This window comes from Oryctolagus cuniculus, chromosome 8, assembly GCF_051225735.1.
Source record: "Oryctolagus cuniculus isolate XC-2025 breed Fujian yellow rabbit chromosome 8, ASM5122573v1, whole genome shotgun sequence".
Lineage (NCBI taxonomy): Eukaryota > Metazoa > Chordata > Mammalia > Lagomorpha > Leporidae > Oryctolagus > Oryctolagus cuniculus.
In genome coordinates, this window is record NC_142874.1 from 19,370,302 (window position 1) to 19,390,338 (window position 20,037).

At 39.3% G+C, this 20,037-nt stretch overlaps 1 protein-coding gene across 1 annotated transcript; it reads left to right on the plus strand.

The window, feature by feature from the left end:
• Positions 1–679: 679 nt before the first annotated feature.
• Positions 680–2,420, plus strand: LOC149124872 (cyclin-I-like). The gene is made up of 2 exons (XM_089301998.1): positions 680–1,188; positions 1,346–2,420. Exons 1-2 carry the CDS (start codon positions 1,111–1,113, stop codon positions 2,363–2,365), a joined length of 1,098 nt encoding a protein of 365 aa, XP_089158124.1. The 5' UTR covers positions 680–1,110; the 3' UTR covers positions 2,366–2,420.
• Positions 2,421–20,037: the final 17,617 nt, after the last annotated feature.

Consider the following 20,037-nt stretch of genomic DNA (forward strand, 5'->3'; position numbering starts at 1 on the left):
GGATGACACCCATACCTATTACTAGAATTCAGATATTTGGAATGTGTTGCCAAAGGAAGTGATCAGTAGGAGTCATAAGACTATTATAAGGATCACTGTTTCCCAGACATTCTGTTAAGAAGATGGTGTGTGTGTGTGTGTGTGTGTGTGTGTGTGTGTGTGTGTGTGTGTAATGAGGTTGGGAGCTAGGGGTGGTCTGGTGAGGACTGTCTTGGCTTTTATTGAATAAGAGAGCTTTCATAAATAATTAAAATATAGGGAGCTGGCACTTAGCCCAGTGGTTAAGGTGCTTGCATTTCACATCTGAGTGCCCGTGTTCAAGTCCTGGTTCCAGCTCCTGACTCAGCTTCCTGCTAATGCAGACCACGGGAGGGAGGCTGCAGTGAATGCTCAGTTGGATTTCTGTCACCTACATGGGACACATGGACTGCATCTTGTCCTTGTCCGTAGCTTTGATCCCAGCCCTACCCAGGCCATCGCTCTCATTTTGGGGGTGAACCAGTGTATGGGACGATCAATTCTCTCTCGCTTGCTCGCTCTTGCTCTTTCTCTCTCCCTCTCTCCTTCTCTGTATCTCTGCCTTTCAAATAAATACATAACTCTTTTTAAAAAGAAAAAGGCGCGGCACTTCTTCCTCCCCTCCCCTCCCTCCCCAGCCTTCCCCTCGAGCAGACGCGGCAGCGCCTCTGTCTCGCTTTTTCTTATTTTTTCCCCCCTTTCCCCTTCCTTTTTTTTTTTCTCCCTTTTTCTCCCCTTCCCCCCTTTCACCATTTCCCCTCGGAGGCGCTTCCCCCGGGCAGGGGCAGAGCCGGCCTCACCCCCAGCCTCTCCCCGGCCCCCGCCGCCCTATGGCGAGAGGGAGCCCCCTCCTCACCCGGGCACCAGCGGCGGCGGTTGGAGGAGCGGGACCGGCGGCGGCGGCCTCACGTCCAGGGTCACCAAGGAACTAACTCGCTGAGCGCCTGGCCGGCCGCAGGCGTGTGTCCCGCCCGAGTGCCTGCGCCCTCCGTGCCCCGCTCCCCCTCTTCTCCCTCCTCATCGGCCGGCTCCGTGTCCCGCGCGCCCCGACGTCGCGCGCTGAGGAAAATGAGGCGGTGACGGGGCCCCCGGATGACCCCGCGTCACCCCTGTGAGGCCTACAGCTCTGCCGGGGTGGAGGAGGAGGAGGAGGAGGAAGAGGAGGAGAAGGTAGCTACATCAAGCTGGGTGGCAGGCAGCTCCAAAGGATATCATGAAGTTTCCAGGACCCTTGGAAAACCAGAGATTGTCTTTCCTATTGGAAAAGGCAATCTCTAGGGAAGCCCAGATGTGGAAGGTGACTGTGCCGAAATTCCCTACAGATCAGAATGTTTCTCCATCCCAGAGAGATGAAGTAATTCAGTGGCTGGCCAAACTCAAGTACCAGTTCAATCTTTACCCAGAAACGTTTGCTCTGGCTAGCAGTCTTTTGGACAGGTTTTTAGCTACTGTAAAGGCCCACCCGAAATATTTGAGTTGTATTGCCATCAGTTGTTTTTTCCTAGCTGCTAAGACTGTTGAGGAAGGTGAGAGTATTCCAGTACTGAAGGTATTGGCAAGAGATAGTTTCTGTGGATGTTCCTCATCTGAAATTCTGAGAATGGAGAGAATTATTCTGGATAAGTTGAATTGGGATCTTCACACAGCCACACCATTGGATTTTCTTCACATTTTTCATGCCATTGCAGTGTCAACTAGGCCACAGTTACTGTTCAGTTTGCCCAAATTGAGCCCATCTCAACATCTGGCAGTCCTCACCAAGCAACTGCTTCACTGTATGGCCTGCAGCCACCTTCTGCAGTTCAAAGGATCCATGCTTGCTCTGGCCATAGTTAGTTTGGAAATGGAGAAACTCATTCCTGATTGGCTTCCTCTTACACTTGAACTGCTTCAGAAAGCACAGATGGAGAGCTCCCAGCTGATCCACTGTCGGGAGCTTGTGGCACACCACCTTTCTACTCTGGAGTCTTCCCTGCCTCTAAATTCCGTTTATGTCTACCGTCCCCTCAAGCACACCCTGGTGACCTGTGACAAAGGAGTGTTCAGATTACATCCCTCCTCTGTCCTGGGCCCAGATTCCTCCACGGACAACAGCAAGCCAGAAATGCCAGTCAGAGGTACAGCAGCTTTCTACCATCATTTCCCAGCTGCCCTTGGGTGCAAGCATACCTCTGCTAAACGCAAAGTAGAGGAAATGGAAGTGGATGACTTCTACGATGGAATCAAACGGCTCTATAATGAAGATAATGCTTCAGAAAACGTGGGTTCTGTGTGTGGCACTGATTTACCAAGACAAGAGGGACATGATTCCCCTTGTCCACCTTTGCAGCCTGTTTCTGTCATGTAGTTTGAATGGGTATTACCTTCAAGTACAAACTAAGGTAGACCACTCTAGAAATGAGAACACAGAAAAATCAGGAAAGGCTATAGAAAGATATATACCTTATCAGGCTGATCTGAAGTGAGCCAGAAACAAATCCCCCCATTTCGTTATGTGGCTAATTGTAATTCAGTACTTCACATAAAGACAGCTATATTGAGATAGATACATATATCTATCTACTTCAGAAATATCAAAAATTTTTTTAAAAAAGTAAAAAAATCCCCTTGTAGTCTGTCAGTTCTGCTCTTCTGTTAAAATGTAGCTTGCCCTGTGTCAAAATTTTTCTTTAAATTTTAGAATTCATAGCTTGCAAATCCTATCCCCAGCATCCAAACCAAATTTTCCTGTTGCTTTTGCCTGCTTCTCCATTGAATAATGAATTTTATGCATGTTGATCTATACCCCAATATCCACCGAAAAGGCCCCCCCCAATTTTTAAAACAATTATTTCAGCTTAATGGCCATGTTTAATCCTGATTCAAATTCTACCTAGTTTGAGAAAGGTACTGTGGAATTGTCCTGTGTGAAGCAAGAAGTGGTAATAGGAAAATTGCTCACAATACCACTTCGCTTATTTCAGTTTCTATTGTTTGAAAGCAAAAATCACTGTCTTTAAAAGATGCTTTTTAAAGTGGCACATATTAGGTCACCCATAGATTTGCTGAAAGCATTTTTGACATTTGCATATAAAAGAATTTGTGATAAAGTTAATATATCAAGGTGTTCACCAAAGAAATATGTAACAACTAAAATTAGGTTTTTGTAACTGATGGGTTTCCACTCATTTATAATCAGTAGGAGAATGTCTAGATGTTGGGCAGCTCTATGATTTGAGTGTTACATGTACTAACTAAATTCAGTACCCTAGTTTTAATTCTGTATTGGGATTTTCTTGATAAAAGTTACTTCCCATCTCCCCAACCTACCTTTGTTCCTCTTAATGACTTCTGGATCCTGAGCTCCCTTTGCAGTCTGAAGGCGGCACTACAGTCAGAACCATGTCCTGATGTTAAAAGCCTCTGGTAGCAATAAAAGTTGTCAAAAAAAAAAAAAAAAAAAAAGGCAGCATGGATTCTTGATCTTAAACATGCTAGTTAATATTGGCAATGGATTTCTGATATTGGGCTGCATAGTTGGCTCTCTAGTCTTTAAGACGGTCATGTGAATATGCTTCGAAAACATCTCTGCCAACACAAGGTATCTGAAGTGTTGAGAACTGCAGAATCTCAATCCAGTCATTACTCAGGAAACAGAAAGACTTTGACTTCCAACACCAAGGTTCTCCTAACACCTGGTTTTACTCAAATTCATATCTGTCCTGAGATCACAACTTCTCAGTCCACACTTTCCTGTCTGAAATCTCTTACACCCCTGAGCCTAGGGCAGAAGCTGGCCTTAGCTTGTTCCTCATTCACCAATGTCCTAAGAATATTCAACACTGATGGAAACAATTAAAAAACAGACCACAGGAAAATGGTTATTATTTTAAGCAAGACTAAAATGCATTTTACAACAATAGTTCCAGCTTCTGGCTGTCGTCTACCATCTGGCAATTTTTCTGTGTCTTTCTAGTTCTCCATTTGTTCCTTAAATCTTGCCATAGTGTCTGAATGTTCTGTCTGCGTGATGTATTTACTCTTAGACTCTCAGTTCTGTGATTCCTAAAACTCTAATATTCACTTCCATTCAACTTATGTCAGATATGTGTGTGTTAACACATCCACAAAAATACAAAAAATACACCCTCACTTTCTTCCCGCTGAATTTCTCAGCAGTCTCCTCTCTTTAAAAAAAGGCCACATCCATTGTGTTCAAAGCCTCTTTTAATTCCTTTCTCAGTGTACCTCACTCTGGGTTCTTCCTCTGCGTTTGTCTTATCAAGGTCATCAGCACATTTTAAAAACATGTAAATATAATCTGAGATGACTTCCAGGATAACCACCAAAGCAGTGAGGGGCTCAGCTCAACCTGTGTGTTCTCTCAGATATTATGGAAGGTTTCGAACAGTAAAACATTCACCATGGAGCTGCAACTCTAATGCAGAAGAGGAATAAGAAAAAGTGTAGAGGCAGCAGTAAAATATCAAGAACTTGTGTAGGTAAGTCCTTATGGTGTGGTTCCCTCAGTCAACAGTTCAACATCAACTTGGAACTTACTAGAAATTTAAATCCTAAGGATGTATCCCAGACATACTGGGATATCCCAGAATCAGAAAGTCTGGGCTATTGAGCATAGCGAACAGTATTGTAAGAGGCTCTGAAGATTGTTTTGATACATAATAACTTATGAGCCACTTTCGTAAGTGTATGTCAGTATGAATATATAGCAATCAATTTATACAAAATATCTGTGTGCATGTAAACAAAGAGTGGCATTCTATGAAGAAAAATAGCAACATGCAAATATTTGGTATAAAATAATTCTTTGAAGAAACTTAAAAAAAAAAAAAAGCAATGGGTTTAGAATGGAGTGATCCAGTGGGAAAGTAACAAGATGCTAACAGGCTGAGCGGATCATGTGCGATCCTGAAGGTAAGGAAAGAGGCTTGGATTTCATTTTGTATGGAATCGGAAGACATTGGAAACTTACAAAGAAATGTCATGACTCGACTTACTTTTAAGTTGCTCTTGCTGCTCTGGAGAAAATAGATTGCCAGAAACAGAGTGAGAGTGGAGATACCGGGTAGGACGTTTTCACGGTGCTTTGGGAAACGGTTGGTGGTGGCCAGCTCACGGGCCATGGCTGTGATGACCGAGAGACATTCACAGGCACCAACCCGAGGGCTTTGTCAGGAAGTCCTAACTCACTAGTAGGATACCCACCTGGAATTCCTCTTTCTTTTCCTTTCCTAATCCTTATAACAATCTGTACTTTTTCTTCAGAAATGTGATAAAACTTGTCCCTAAAATAGTTGTGATTCTGTACTCATAGATGTGTGTGTGTTGGCGATGAAGCTTGATTTTAACTAAAACTTCAAAGTGCACATCGACTAGCTCTGTTTTGCTTTCATTAGCATATTTTATGCTTTTTCATAAAATTTTTAATGAGTTTTTCATGTTTAGCTTCATCTAGTTCTCTATTCTATTTGCTGTTATATCCACCTAAGTGTATATAATATTATTTAATGGTTCCCTAAGTTCTGTTTTTATTATTAGTTTTTTCAGCTTGCCAAGGGATTTTTGTTTTAGTTTGGTTTTCATTGCTTTTTTTTTTTTGCAAGAAAACAAGTGGTTAATTATACTCATGATCTCTGCTTTCTAAATCACTTGTCTCTGCCTTTACCATCTCTATTTCTCTTTTTATTTTGGATTTTACTTTCTTAGAGTTACGAACTGTTTTTCTGAATTCTTGAACTTAGTGCTTAATTCATAGTTTTACATATTTTCCAACTGAAGACCTTAAATTTGCTTCTCTAGTTACCACTGCAGATTTGATTGTTTGATATTTTTGATTGTTATTGTATTCTAAGAGTTTGTTATTTCCATTAAGATGTGTTCCTTAGTCTGTAGAATGATTGTGGGACATGCATGTTCTGTGACATGGTTTTGTGGCTGCAGCCTATTCTGGTTTTCATTTTGGCCATGAACTGATCCATAGCAGGAGAGCCCCACCCCCATCTATGGTATAGAGACCTGCAGTTCTTATTTGCTCTGCTAGTACTGTTTAGAGTTTACTGATCTTGAAACATTTTCAATTTTTTTTTTTCTGGCTGGCTGTTCCTGTATGGGAGGGAGACATATATGCAACACAGTCTCATAGTTCTGGGTTTGTTGAAGGTGTTGTATTTCTACTCATAGGCTTGGCTCCACTCCAACCATGGTTCAGGAAGTAAGTATCTTCTGATCTGTTTGGGTTTCTGGATTCTCACATCAAGTCTATGTCAAGCTCCTGTACACATGGTCCCTGAGCATAAAATCACTTCCTTTAATAAGAATTAAATCTCCACATGCCCTAAGGCCTCTATACATTTCCATTCATGTTACTTTGAGATATCTATGTACTAACATGTTTGAGTGGTTTTGTGTATGTTGTGTGGAGGAGAGTCCGTTCATTCAGAGGAGTTGCTCCAGCGTTTGAGCTAACCTGACCCACAGCATTGGACTGATTTTTTTTTTTAATATTCTGAATATCTACAGATTCTGAGCACCTGGGGAATAGGTCCCATATTTTTCTTTTTCTTCTTTTTTAAGATTTTATTTATTTATTTGAAAGGTAGAGTTACAGACAGTGAGAGGGAGAGACAGAGAAAGATCTTCCATTTGCTGGTTCACTCCCTAAATGGCTGCAACAGCTGGAGCTGGGCCAACCCAAGGCCAGGAGCCAGGAGCTTCTTTTGGGTCTCCCACATGGGTGCAGGGGCCCAAGGACTTGGGCCATCTTCTACTGCTTTCCCAGGCCATAGCAGAGAGCTGGATAGGAAGTGGAGCAGGTGGGACTAGAACCAGTGCCCATATGGATGGAGGATTAACCTACTGCACTACAGCACTGGCCCTCCATATTTTTCTTGGATTTCTCTTTTCAGCATGTTGCCCAAAACACAGGTGTTTACTGACCAAATTAATATTTCAATGCATTCATATAGTTTTCTTCCAAAAACGTGAAGACACAAGCAATATTCACCCTTCCTTTTCTGACGTTTACTGAGAGAGGATTAAATTTCAAGCCTATTTAAGTCGTAACATACCAAGATGGAGTCAGTAAATGAAAAAATATTTAAGAAAACTATAGATGAAATACCTAAAGTCAAGTTTCATTTCAGGATTCATAACTATCGTCAAGTACATGTGTCAGTATGGGAGAAATTTCACACCTATTATATAAGTGTTTGTGATGATTGTTTTACCTCCAGCTGGAAGATACAATGCCACATGCATTAATAAACAAGGGCAAGATGTCATTGACATACAGAGCGTTAACTTCAAATATAACCACATACATAGGCTAGAAGAAAACAGCAAAGAAGTTAGAGAGATTGGCTTATAAAGAAAAAGAAAGTATCTCTCATAATCCTATGTGAACTGTCTCCAAGGTAAATTCACAAAAATTGTGGTCCATGGTGTCCCAAATTATCCAGAAGCTTTATCACTCAGTTTTGGATTGGAGTGTGTTTGGAAATGTCTTCTTCCAGTCAGTGACAGTAGAGTTAACGAGTGCATCCTATTCCTTTAATACTACAATTTCTCATAGGTTTGAGGGACAGATAATTAACAAATATTTTCTTTGCAGCAACAATCTGCCAAGTTTCATGTAAAGGATCATGTTGAGTTATGCATATAGAACAGTAAAATGTAGGGCACACAGCTTCAAGATATAAGGCAGGACGTGGCATTCATGTACTCACAGGTGAGCAACCATTTCAGTTTCATCAGGAAAAATGGATAATGGAAATGTAATAATTTTAGGAGTATTAAAAGCAAAAGTATTTGGTGACAATAATAATTTCTACCCTCATTAATGATGGATTTATTTAATATCTTTTTTCCATGGTCCAGAGCAACAGAGATAACTGTAACTAAATTCCTGAGTTTTCCAAGTGTATAAGCCGGTAAAGAGAGAGAACCATTAGTTGCACACATTTATAAAGTGTAGCAAGATCTATGCTATTTGGAATCCTGAGAAGTAGAAAGGAGAAATGTGTTCAAGTTTGAATGAGGATAAGGGATGCAGTGGTTAACAAATGTTTCATTTAGAAGGAAGTCTTTGAGTAGTATGCTGATATAGGACAAAAATAAAAATGCTTGTGCATCAGACTAAAACAGGCAGTCAAATGTGATGTGTGTTTCTCTAACTTCAACACATGAGCAGAGAGCGCAACAGATGCACACAAAGCCACAGCTAGGCCTCTGGGGGAATGCAAAAGTCTAGATGGGACAAATAGTCTGATGGAAGCTGAAGACCCTTAATCCTGGAGATAGGCAGAGCTGCCCCATAAAGCTGGCTTCCTAACCTGTAGATTCTGTTACTTACAGATCTAATGTGGCAAGGTGTTTTCTGCATGAATGGGAGGGCAACTTCACACAGAGGTCAATTCCTTCACCTTTATCCTCCCACCTACAATGACGACATTCTGAAAATTTGGGTATTACCTAGAGCTGAGAGTATAACGTTAGACTGACCTTGCTAAAATGTCCATACCCACAATACATCTAAATCAACCGTCCAAGAACAATGAAAATTGCTCATGTTTTCTGAAAGTCCTGAAAGGGTATTTTAAAAAATTGTTTTGTTTTAATTTTTAACAGATTGAATATGATTTATTGATATAGTTCCAAGAATATAAGCATATTCCCTTCCTACCTCCTCCCCACCCCCTTTCTTTAACCCTTCTATACTCTCCCTTTCTTTTATTTTTGGTTTTTGAGATAACATATTTTAAATTTATATTATAGTAAAAATTTTAATATTTCACTGAATAAGAAATAAACAAGTAAAAATCCAATGACCCTAGTTGTGGGAATATAGACAATGGCTGTATAATTGAATGGAGAAATGGCAATACAATACATTTTAAAGTAATCACAGATCATTAGAACTGTAGTAGTGCAGCATTCTTAACCATTGGCTTGACAAAGGTATGACACAAAGTTTAAAAAACTATATTGCAGCAATACTGGTACACACAGACATTTCCTTTTTTTAGATTTTAGCTCCCCCATATAAGAGAGAATTTGTGGTATTTGTCTTTCTGGGTCTCTCTGGGTCCAGTTTAATTCACTCAATTCCAGTAGCATCCATTTTGCTGCAAATGGTAGAATTTCATTCTTTTTTAATAGCTGGATAATATTCCAATGTGTATATATACCACATTTTCTTTATCCATTCATCTGATGACGGACATCCAAATTTTGGCTATTGTGCACAGTGCTGCCATAAACATGGTGGTGCAGGTATCTCTTTCCTACATCGTGTTCAAGTCTTTTGGGTATATACCCAGTAGTGAGATTGCTGAGTCATATTGCAGGTATATTTATAGTGTTTTAAGAAATCTTCACACTGTTTTCCACAGTGACTGTGCTAATTTGCATTCCCACCAATAATGTGTAAATGTTCCCCTTTCTTCACATCCTGGCCAGCATTTGTTGAAGAGACAGAGCCATTTTATCAAACATCAGTTGGCTCTACATACATGGATTAATTTCTGGGCTCTCTATTCTTTTCCATTGATCTATGTATTGGTTTTTATGCCAGTATCATGCTATTTCAGTTACTATAGCTTTGTAGTTTGTTTGAAGTCAAGTATTGTGATGTCTCCAGCTTGGTTTTTCTTGTTCAGGATAGTGTTGGCTAGCCTGGGTCTTGTGATCCCATATGAATTGTAGGATCGCTTTTTTTAGTCCTCTTAAAGAATGTCATTGGTATTTTGATAGGGTTTGCATTGAATACATAGATTGCTTTAGAGAGCATAGACATTTTATTTATTTATTTATTTTGACAGGCAGAGTGGACAGTGAGAGAGAGAGACAGAGAGGAAGGTCTTCCTTTGCCGTTGGTTCACCCTCCAATGGCCGCCGCAGCCGGCACGCTGCGGCCGGCGCACCGTGCTGATCCGATGGCAGGAGCCAGGAGCCAGGTGCTTTTCCTGGTCTCCCATGGGGTGCAGGGCCCAAGCACCTGGGCCATCCTCCACTGCACTCCCTGGCCACAGCAGAGAGCTGGCCTGGAAGAGGGGCAACCGGGACAGAATCCGGCGCCCCGACCAGGACTAGAACCCGGTGTGCCGGCGCCGCTAGGCGGAGGATTAGCCTAGTGAGCCCCGGTACCAGCCGAGCATAGACATTTTAAGATATTGAAGCAAGGAATATCTTTCCATTTTTTGTCCTTGATGATTTCTTTCACCAATGTTTAATAATTTTCACTGTAGAGATCTTTCACTTCGTTTTTTAAAGACTTATTTATTTTTATTTGAAAGTCAGGGTTACACAGAGAGAGGAGAGGGAGAGAGAGAGAGAAGTCTTCCATCTGCTGGTTCACTCCCCAGATGGCTGCAATGGCTGGAGCTGTGCAGATCCCACGCCAGGAGCCAGGAGCTTCTTCTAGGTCTCCCATGCATGTGCAGGGGCACAAAGATTTGGTCCATCTTCCCACTGCTTTCCCAGGCCATAGCAGGGAGCTGGATTGGAAGTGGAGCAGCTTGGTCTTGAACCAGCACCTATATGGGATGCTGGCACTTCAGGCCAGGGCATTAACCCACTGTGCCACAGCGCCGGCCCCGAGATCTTTCACTGTTTTGTTAAATGTATTCCTAAATATTTTATTTTTTCACTACTGTGAATGTGACTTCTATCTTCATTTTTATTTTTGTGATCATTAGCATATAAAAAGCTACTATTTATTGTACATTTATTTTGTAACCTACAACTTTACTAATTGGTTTATCAATTCTGACATCCTTTTGGTGGAGTTTTTAAGTTTTTCCATGTACAACATTGAGTCATCTGCAAATGTGGATAATTTAGCTTCCTCTTTTCCAGGTTTGATGCCCTTTATTTCTTTTTCCTCTCTAATTGCTCTTGCTAAAACTTCCAGTACTACATTGAATAAGAATGACAAAAGTGGACATTCTTGTTTGCTTCAGATCTGAAGGGAAATGCTTTAATTTTCCCCATTCATAATGATAGTAGCTGTTGGTTTGTGATATATACCCTTTATAATTTTGAGGCATGTTCCTTCTGTACCGAATTTGTGGATGGTTTTTATCATGAAAGGGTGCTGAATCCTAGCAATTACTTTCTCTGCATCTATTGAGATGGCCATACGGTTTTTGTTCTTCATTCTACAGATGTGATTTTTGAGGTTTATTGACTTGTGAATGTTGAACCACCCTTGCATTTCTGGGATGAATCCCACTTGATAGTGAAGTATGATCTTTTGATGTGGTTTTGGATTCAATTTTTTAGTATTTTGTTAAGAATCTTTGCGTCTATGTTCATTAGGGACTTTCATCTGTAGTTTTGTGTGTGTGTGTGTGTGTGTGTTGTGTGATGTCTTTCATTTTGGTATCAAAGCAATGCTGGTTTTATAAAAGGAGTTTGGCTGAATTCCACCCTTCTCTATATTTTGGAATAGTTTGAAGAGCATTGCATTTACTTCCTCTTCTGTTGTTTGCAGAATTCAGTAGTAAAGACATCAGGTCTTGAACTTTTCTTTGATGGAAGACTTCTGATTACTGCTTCAATCCCATTGCTTGTTATGGGTCTGCTCAGATTGCCTATATCTTCTTCATTTAATCTTGGTGGGTTATACGACTCCAGGAATTTATCCATTTCTTCAAATTTTTCTACTATATTAGCATATGCTTTTTCATAGTAGTTTCTTATGATCATGTGTATTTCTGAGGTGTCAGTTGCAATATCTCCTATTTCATCTCCAATTTTATTTGAATTTGAATTTTGAATTTCAGGTATCTTAGCCTAAGATAAAAGAAAGGCAAATGCATAAACTGGAAAGGGGGATCTCAAGTACTGTAGCTGCTGTTCTAGCAAGCTTCTAAAATGTAGCAGGATTTCTTCTTGTTGCCAGTGTCACTCCATGAATTATTCCAGTCTGGCACACGGAAGGCCACCAGTAAATGTTTTTTAATTTATATTTTAAATCACAAGTTAATTAAAAGATTACTGAGTTTATAATTGACAAGCACTGAATTGTGTATTTGAGATCTACTTTTAATTTAACATTGGTTTAGCAATGTAAATTAGACTGTATTAGTAAATCCATCAAATTTTCAAAAGTAGAGTGAATAATATTTATAACAACATTTCAGGAAATAAAATTATTATATATTTCTACTTAATGTAGACATTTAAAATAAACCTAATATTTATTGTTGCTTTTGAATCTTCTTTAATATGGTGGTGTTTATTTTCATTTACCTAGTGTTTATTAATTCCAATTAGCCACTTTGCAATTTCAAACATTTAGTGTTCGCTGAACATGCTCCAAAATGTGCCACATTAATTATTTGGTTATATGCTTTCCTAGTATTGGGATGCCCCTCCAACCAAGTCCTATGTCTACACAAATCCACCCATCCTTAGTCCACATCATAAATCCCTCCTTTTCCATAATGTCTTTTCTGATTTATTGGTTAAAATTTGATATCTCACTTTATTAAGTCCCCATCAAACTACTTATGCTTCTTATTATCATCCACTATTTCAAATCACTTAAGTAAAGTCAGTATAGCTTGGTGTGATGTTATAGATCCCCATCAGCTTATAAGATTCTTGAGAGAAGAAACTGTGTTAGCAATGTTTGCCCTGCCTGAATCCACCAGTACACTGACCTGTACCTAAGAGAGAGTGAGTAATGCATACTTATTTATTACCCACTTAGCTTCAAACCTTATTTGAAAAATAGTTCACCAAATTGTTTAGCTTATTTGAACTGAATTGAAAATAAAGTATCAGGCATAATAATCTGTCCTCTGGAGAACATTATAATTGCCTTCGCAAGTGCTCTAAAAATTTAAATTTCTTTTTAGTCAATTATCTTTTAATAGACATATTTTAGATCCAAAATTTCACAGTTCTTCCTTATGTTAAATTTAAACACCCACCTTTTAGTTGCAGATTTGTTTAAGACACATACAAATACTGTCTTGACACACATACTGTCATAAAAATAAAATTCGACTTTAAGCTTATAACAGTTAAACACTTCCATTAACATTCCAAGCAGCACCATTAGAAGTGAATGCATTAGTTAGCTGCTCTGTTTGAACATCAGGGAAGAAAAGTTATTATAAACATCAAACTGACTAATCTATGACACAATGTGGTCTCACATTGAATCCTCAGGTTTATTAAATTCCAAGCATCAGTACAGCCCAAGTTGGTCCATGGTGCCAATTTTAATGCCAGTGGAGACATCATTTTTTTATAGAACATGTTGTTTTTAGTAAGTATCTGAAGGGACACTTATATCTTGACAAAGGCTGTTTTTCCCATCAGCTACATGTAGGAAGGAGCCTAGGGTGCATGGATTTTCCTAAAACTCTCCATGTATATTGGATCCTTCATCAAAATTAAGGAAATTATAGATCATCATGTTACCTAGCTCTGTGATAACACACTGGTCCCAGATAGGATAATAGTAGTTGGATGCATGGGAAATAGTTAAAACACATTGCCGCCATCACACAAGTAGCCCTTCTTATCCATGGCTTTACTTTCTGTGATTTCAGTTACCTGTATGGATCACAGTCCAAAATCATTAAGTGGGAAATCGCACAATTCTAGTTTATTATGGGTAAGCACAGGAAAAATGCATGGTATGTGTAGGGTATGACACTATCCAGTTTCTGGCATCCCTGGGGCTTGCAGAGTGTATCTCCCCTAGATCATGGGAGTTGACTGTACATCTATTGCTAGTTTTGGTGAGCTTGAAAAATCAGTGTGAGATAATTTGAATGATTAAATATTTTGAGAAGATCTTTTCTGTGCATATGTTTTAGCCAACACCATAAGGAGAAATAACACCTAGATTTGGCCATTACAATTCCCCCATCGGGCCATTTTGTAGATATTCAAGTAAATAACTCAGGGCTTTATACAAGAGTGATCCAGTACATTGATTTAATCTATGGATGGAGAAAAGCCACCATGGTGCTGTGTGGGAAAGATAATCAGGCGGGTGTGTAAAGTATCTCCAAATATTGTTTCTTATGTATTTTACAGATATGCATTATGAAAGCCATATATTTCAGTAGTTGTTCACTCCTGCAATTTTTTCTTGAGTTGCAATGCTTTCCAGAAAATCCACCTTAATTCCTCAGGAAGAGTCAGAGCCTACCCTGCAGAACAGCCTCTGTCTGTATCATTATCCATAGACAGTGTGTGCCCCGGGATTTTCCACCCATGACAGTCATTAAATGACTGTGTCCTTCACATAAGGTAATAAGAACATCCATCACATGTTTTGCTTGTTTGGGCTTTTCCTTAAAGTTTCTTGAATTTCTTGTCTGAGCATACGGTTCATCTTGGTTTCCATTTAACTACAGTAAACTGGAATCAGCTGCTCAGACCCCGACCCTGTGTCTTTGTTTCTACCAGTCCTGTGGTTCGGGATGTGCATTGCATTCTCTGCAGAAACCCTCCTTCCACCTTGCACTTACCCGCCCATCCCCATCCTGCCAGACCAAGGGTGCTCTTCTTTCCAGACCTCACCACCAGCCGCTCTAACTGGCAGCTCTGGAAATCACCTCTATTCTAATCAATTACAGGGAAGTAAAGAATTGTTACACAGAATTATCATTTTAAAGTATTAAAGTTTTTGCTTTGGGAAGGAAATCTACATAAATATGGTAAGGATTTTGTGAAAGAACACATTGGCCCCGTAGGGGAGCACTGTTACATTATTTAGATTTTTAGATTATTTCAGAAATTAGTAAGTAATGACTCTAACAGACTTAAACATAACCAGATAGGTCTCCCTATTTAGTCTGCTTTAATTTAACTGACTCGGATCAACAGAGTCTACAATATCAAAGCCAAACATCTAAAGCAATGTAAATTCAAAAATCCTATGAAAAGGAAAACAAGTAGGTCAGTTTTTATGTAGATAAATGAAGTTCAAAGCAATGATTTATTTCATCAATCAAATCTGTTTGTAATGAGAAAGAATCCTCACTATTTCCAAGTCAATATAGTTAGTCATCCTACTTGCTATTCTGCTTCAAATGAGTGCTCAGGGTTCCCATCTCCTTTGGCCCAGACCAGGCTCTTTGAAGAGGAAAATCAGTGATGGTGACTTATATGTGATATGTACTCACTGAGAGCTGCAGCCCCAGGTGAAGCTCAGAGCTGGGGGAAATTTTGGCCTGGTTGTTGAATTAGCACTTGAAACGCTCATATTCCATATTGGAGTGCGTAGGCTGGAGTCCATCTCCAGCTCCTGATGGTAGCTTTCTGCTATGTGAGCCCAGGATGGTCTGGGCTGGGTTAGTAGTTGAGTCCTTGCTGCCCACATGAGAGACACAGGTTGAATTAACGGTTCCTGCCCTTGGCCTGGCTCAGTGCCAGTTACTGAGGACCTTTGGCGGGGGGGCGGGGGGGGTAGAGCATTACCCAGTAGATGGAAGATGGAAGCTCATTCTCTCGCTTTCACTCTTTCTCTCTCTACCTCTCTCTCTCTCAAATATATAAAAGTGAGCCAATAAAGGATTTTTTAAAAGAAAGCTCAGTGCTTTTGTGATAGGAATAATGTTGAAGAAAGATTGGAACATGGTTTTGTTCTCTTTCCAGTTACTGCCTTGTGTCAATCCTTGTATTTCACAAACACATTTCTATGTTTGTATTTGTCTGTGTTCTTGTATCTATTCGTTCATTTTCCTTGGGAACTCAGTTCAAAGGCAAAGTAAAAAAATAAAAACAATTGAAATATATCTGAAATTTTGAGAAACACAAATTAGCCTATTTTTTCATCAAGCATACCAAATTATGTAGAGTCAATTTTTTTGTCTCCTTACTCTTAGAAACATAATTGTTGTTGAGAAAATATTTTATATATGCATATCTCAATATATTAATCTTTGCAACACACATTTTTCAAAATTTTATGATAAAAATATGAAATACTAAAACTATAATGGGAAAAACTTTTTTTAAAATTTATTTAATCTACTTGAAAGGCAGAGAGACAGACAATGATATCACATCTATTAATTAATCCCAGAGGATGGAAAATCTCTCTTTCTCCCTCTCTCTCTCGCCCTCTCTCTCTTCCTCTCCTTCTCTCACTGTAACTTTGCTTTTCAAATAAATAAAATAAAAGTCTTTAAAAACCTATCTTTTGTAAAAGGAGCATTGTGTATATGAATGACAGAGGTACACAGGTCTGTGGCACCTCATAGTCAGCATCAGAATGGTGGAGAATAGACATCCACTATTCTATTGCTATTCCTCTTTATTGTAGCTGATTCCCTACTAGAAATTGCATATAAGTTCTCCAAAATCATTACTAGAGTTCTATATAGTGGACAATAACATATTTTTCATAATTGTAAAATAACTGAGCAAATTAGTGGAAGAGCTTGGAATCCAAGATAATTTTGTCTGACAACAAAACTCACAATCTATCCTCTTACAAGGCTTCTTAGCTGACTTTATCTTTCAGTGGTACTATCACCCTTGGTATATAATGCATCCTTGACCCTGAGAACAAGTTTTTTCTAAGTGCTCCTTGAGTAAAATATTCAGATTTTATTCACTGTTTTCTCTCCAGAGCCTGGTAGTGGTAGTGCATTAAGAATACTGAATAACCTAACAGGACCATTCATTCTGTGTAAGCTGATGGAAGCAGGTTAATTTTCTGCAACATTTTAAAAAATATTTCTTACAGATTTATGTATTTATTTGAAAGGTGGAGGGGCAAAGAGAGAAATCTTCCATTTTCTGGTTTATTTCCCAAATGGCAGCAATGCTCAGAGCTGGGTCAGGCCGTAGCAGGGAGCCAGGGACTCCATTGCAATCTCCCACATGGGTGCAGGGGCCCAGTCACTCGGGTCATCTTCTGTTGCTTTCCCAGGTGCATCACCAGGGAGCTGGATTGGAATCCAAGCAGCCAGAACTCAAGCTGGTGTTCTAAAGTGGAGTACCAGTGTTATTAGCATTCATTGCCTTAACCCACTGTGCCAGAATGCTGCTCTAGATCTTATGCAACATTTTAATTTCTTTTATTTACTTTTTTAAAACATTATTAATATAAACAGAATTGATTTCATGTATATCACAGATATAATTTGAAGAAGATAATCAAACTTCCCTCCTCCCTCCCCTCCTTCAATTTCCTCCCTTTCTTTTATTTCCCTTGAACTTTCACAATAACATAATTTCAATTTACTTCATAATCACAGGCCTGATACATCAGTAAACGTAACGCTCAACAAGTACAAAATAGAAACACCACTGTCGCACAAGATTATAGACAAGGGCTGTAATCAATAATCAAACCGTAAGATGTCGGTTTCATTCTTATACAGTTTTTGAGTTCTATATTAACCTACAACATATCATGAAAAATCTATATTTGTCTTTTGGTTTCTATTTGTCATTTGAGTTCTATATTAACCTACAACATATCATAGAAAAATCTGTATTTGTCTTTTGGGGCCTGGCTTTTTTCACTAAGCATAATCGTTTCCAGTTGCATCCATTTTGTTACGAAAGACAGGATTTCATTGCTTCTGTACGGTTGAGTAGTACTCGCTAGTGTATATATACATTATCTTTCTCTAGTGATCTCCTGATGGACATCTGGGTTGATTCCACTTCTCAGCTATTGTGAATTGAACTCCCAAAAACACGGAGTACAAACAACTCTTCAAATGCTGATTTCATCTCATCCTGGGAGTGGGATGGCTTGGTCACATGATATATCTATTTTCAGATTTCTAAGAAATCTTTATACTGTATTTTATAATGGTTACACAAGTTTACATTCCAACTAACAGTGAACAAGGGTACCTTTTTCTCCACATTCTAATTTCAATGAGAAACTTAGGAAAACAGGAGCCAGTATCCTGGTGCAAAAGGCTAAGCCACTGCCTGCAATGCCTGCATCAGATATGAGTGCTTGTTCAAGTCCCAGCTGCTCCACTTCTGATTCAGCTACCTGCTAATGAACCTGGGAAAACAGTGAAAGATGGTCCAAGTACTTGGACCCCTGGCACTCATGTGGGAGACCTGGATGGAGTTCCAGACTGTTGCCTTCAGCCTAGCCCAATCCTAGCTGTCGTGGACAATTGGAGATTGAACCAATAAATGGAAGCTCATTTGCTTGATCTCTCTCTGTCCCTATCTCTCTGTCATTCTGCCTTTCAAATAAATAAATAAATCTTTAAAAAATTAGGAAAACATTGAGAATTAACATCTATTTTGTTAACTTATTTATTTGAGAAGAGAGAGAGAGAGAATCTCCCATCTACTGGGTCACTCCCCAAGTGCCCAAAACATTCAGGACTGGACTGAAACTGTTGCTAGAAGCTAAGAAATCAATGCTGGTCTCCTACAGGGGTAGCAAGAAGTCAATTACCTTGGGCCATTACTGAAGCTGAATTCAGGAGCCTCAGATGAGCACCAAACCCAGGCATTCCTATATGGGACACAGGTGTCTTAACAATTTTACTAACCACTCCTTGGTAACATTTCTGTTTTTTAATGCTAAAAGTAAGAAAATGTAATTGACATTCTTCAGGTCAACTTATAGTACTACATGCAGAGACGTATATACAAAGGAATGAGCAGTTATCATGTTCCGCCAACATAATATTTGATTTCTCCCTCATCATTAATCCTTCACTCTTCCTTTTGTTTTTCTTTGGATCCAAGAAAAATGGTATTTTGGTTACCAGATTTTGTGTTCAAATTTCTCCTTGTGTAAAGACGAGTCATTTTTTGGTGAAAAGTAACAAAACAGTTTATCCCTGATGTCCCCTGTCTGCCTCCTGTGTCCCTTTCTGAAAAATGTGGCCTGATGTGCCTTTCACGGGGGTATTCTGCCAGAAGGCATTTTATCTCCTTTTGTGAGGGCATCAAAAACTCAGACTGAAAAACGCTGAAATTGCTTCATTCATCTGTCAGGACATTCAAACCTCTTCAAGGCCAGAAGCCAAAAGAGGTCCTGAAAAAGAAAACGATGTCAGAAATAGATCTGCCAGAGAGGACTTGCAACACTAAATCTCTCGGTTGCTGCAGGAAGGTCAAGAGTCTGTGAACCCCTGTGCACAGGAAAGAGCTAGAAAATGCGGACGGCGAGAGCAGTCCGTGAGAAAGCCCATCGGTGTTGTCACCGGAATCAGCAATATCCCTTCTGCTTGCATTTCCTAGGTACACTTATTTCTGTATTATATATCATTAATTGAACCATAGTAACCATACAAGGAAACAATTTTACGTTGCTCACTGAGTCATCACCGTACGTTCAGTTTTCACCCAACCTCTTTGATGTGCATCATCTCACCACCCCCGGGCAGCTGCAAAGTGAGCATCAGAATGGGCAGTCCTGTGGAGAGAGGGCCCTTCAGCAGGTCAGTCTGCGCCTGACCTCGGAACTGCTGGAGCTCCTCTGTCAATCAACTGCCCCCCATGAACAATAGTTCCCAAATATCTGTACTCACCTCCAAAGAATTCTATTTTACTATGAGGTATTCATTTCAAGAGAACTAATTTGCTAGATATATAATCAAAATCCCTTAATTTCTATATCGGTTGAATCACATTTGAGTAAGATTTGGAAAAGTCAAGGATAAAATCATTTGGATCTTGTATTTCTGAGTTTTTTTCTTGTGGAATCCTTTCCCTCCAGCAGAACTTTGCAAGATTTCCCATGTGATATATTCTCTTAGTCTTATTTATCTGAAAACTTTATTTCATTTTATATTTTAAAATTATTACGAGGTTTAGAATCCTGGGGAGACAGTATTTCTTTTGTTCTTACGGCATTGTGTAGATACTGTCACATTTTCTATTACCTTCTGTTAGTCTCATTATTCTTTTCAAGATAATGTCTTTTTCTTAGACTGCTATTTTTTTAAATAAATTTCTACAGTTCTAGTGCCATATACCTAGCAGTGCTTTTTCTGTATTTACCCAGTTTATTTTATTTTAGATATTTGCATCAATGTGATCATGTCTCATCAT

What these genes read in the sequence shown, in the direction of transcription:
- LOC149124872 (XM_089301998.1), top strand. Translation starts at nt 1,111, where the DNA reads ATGACCCCGCGTCACCCCTGTGAGGCCTACAGCTCTGCCGGGGTGGAG. An exon ending in AGGAGGAAGAGGAGGAGAAG is followed by an intron (nt 1,189 to 1,345) that starts GTAGCTACATCA and finishes CCTACAGATCAG; the next exon opens with AATGTTTCTCCATCCCAGAG.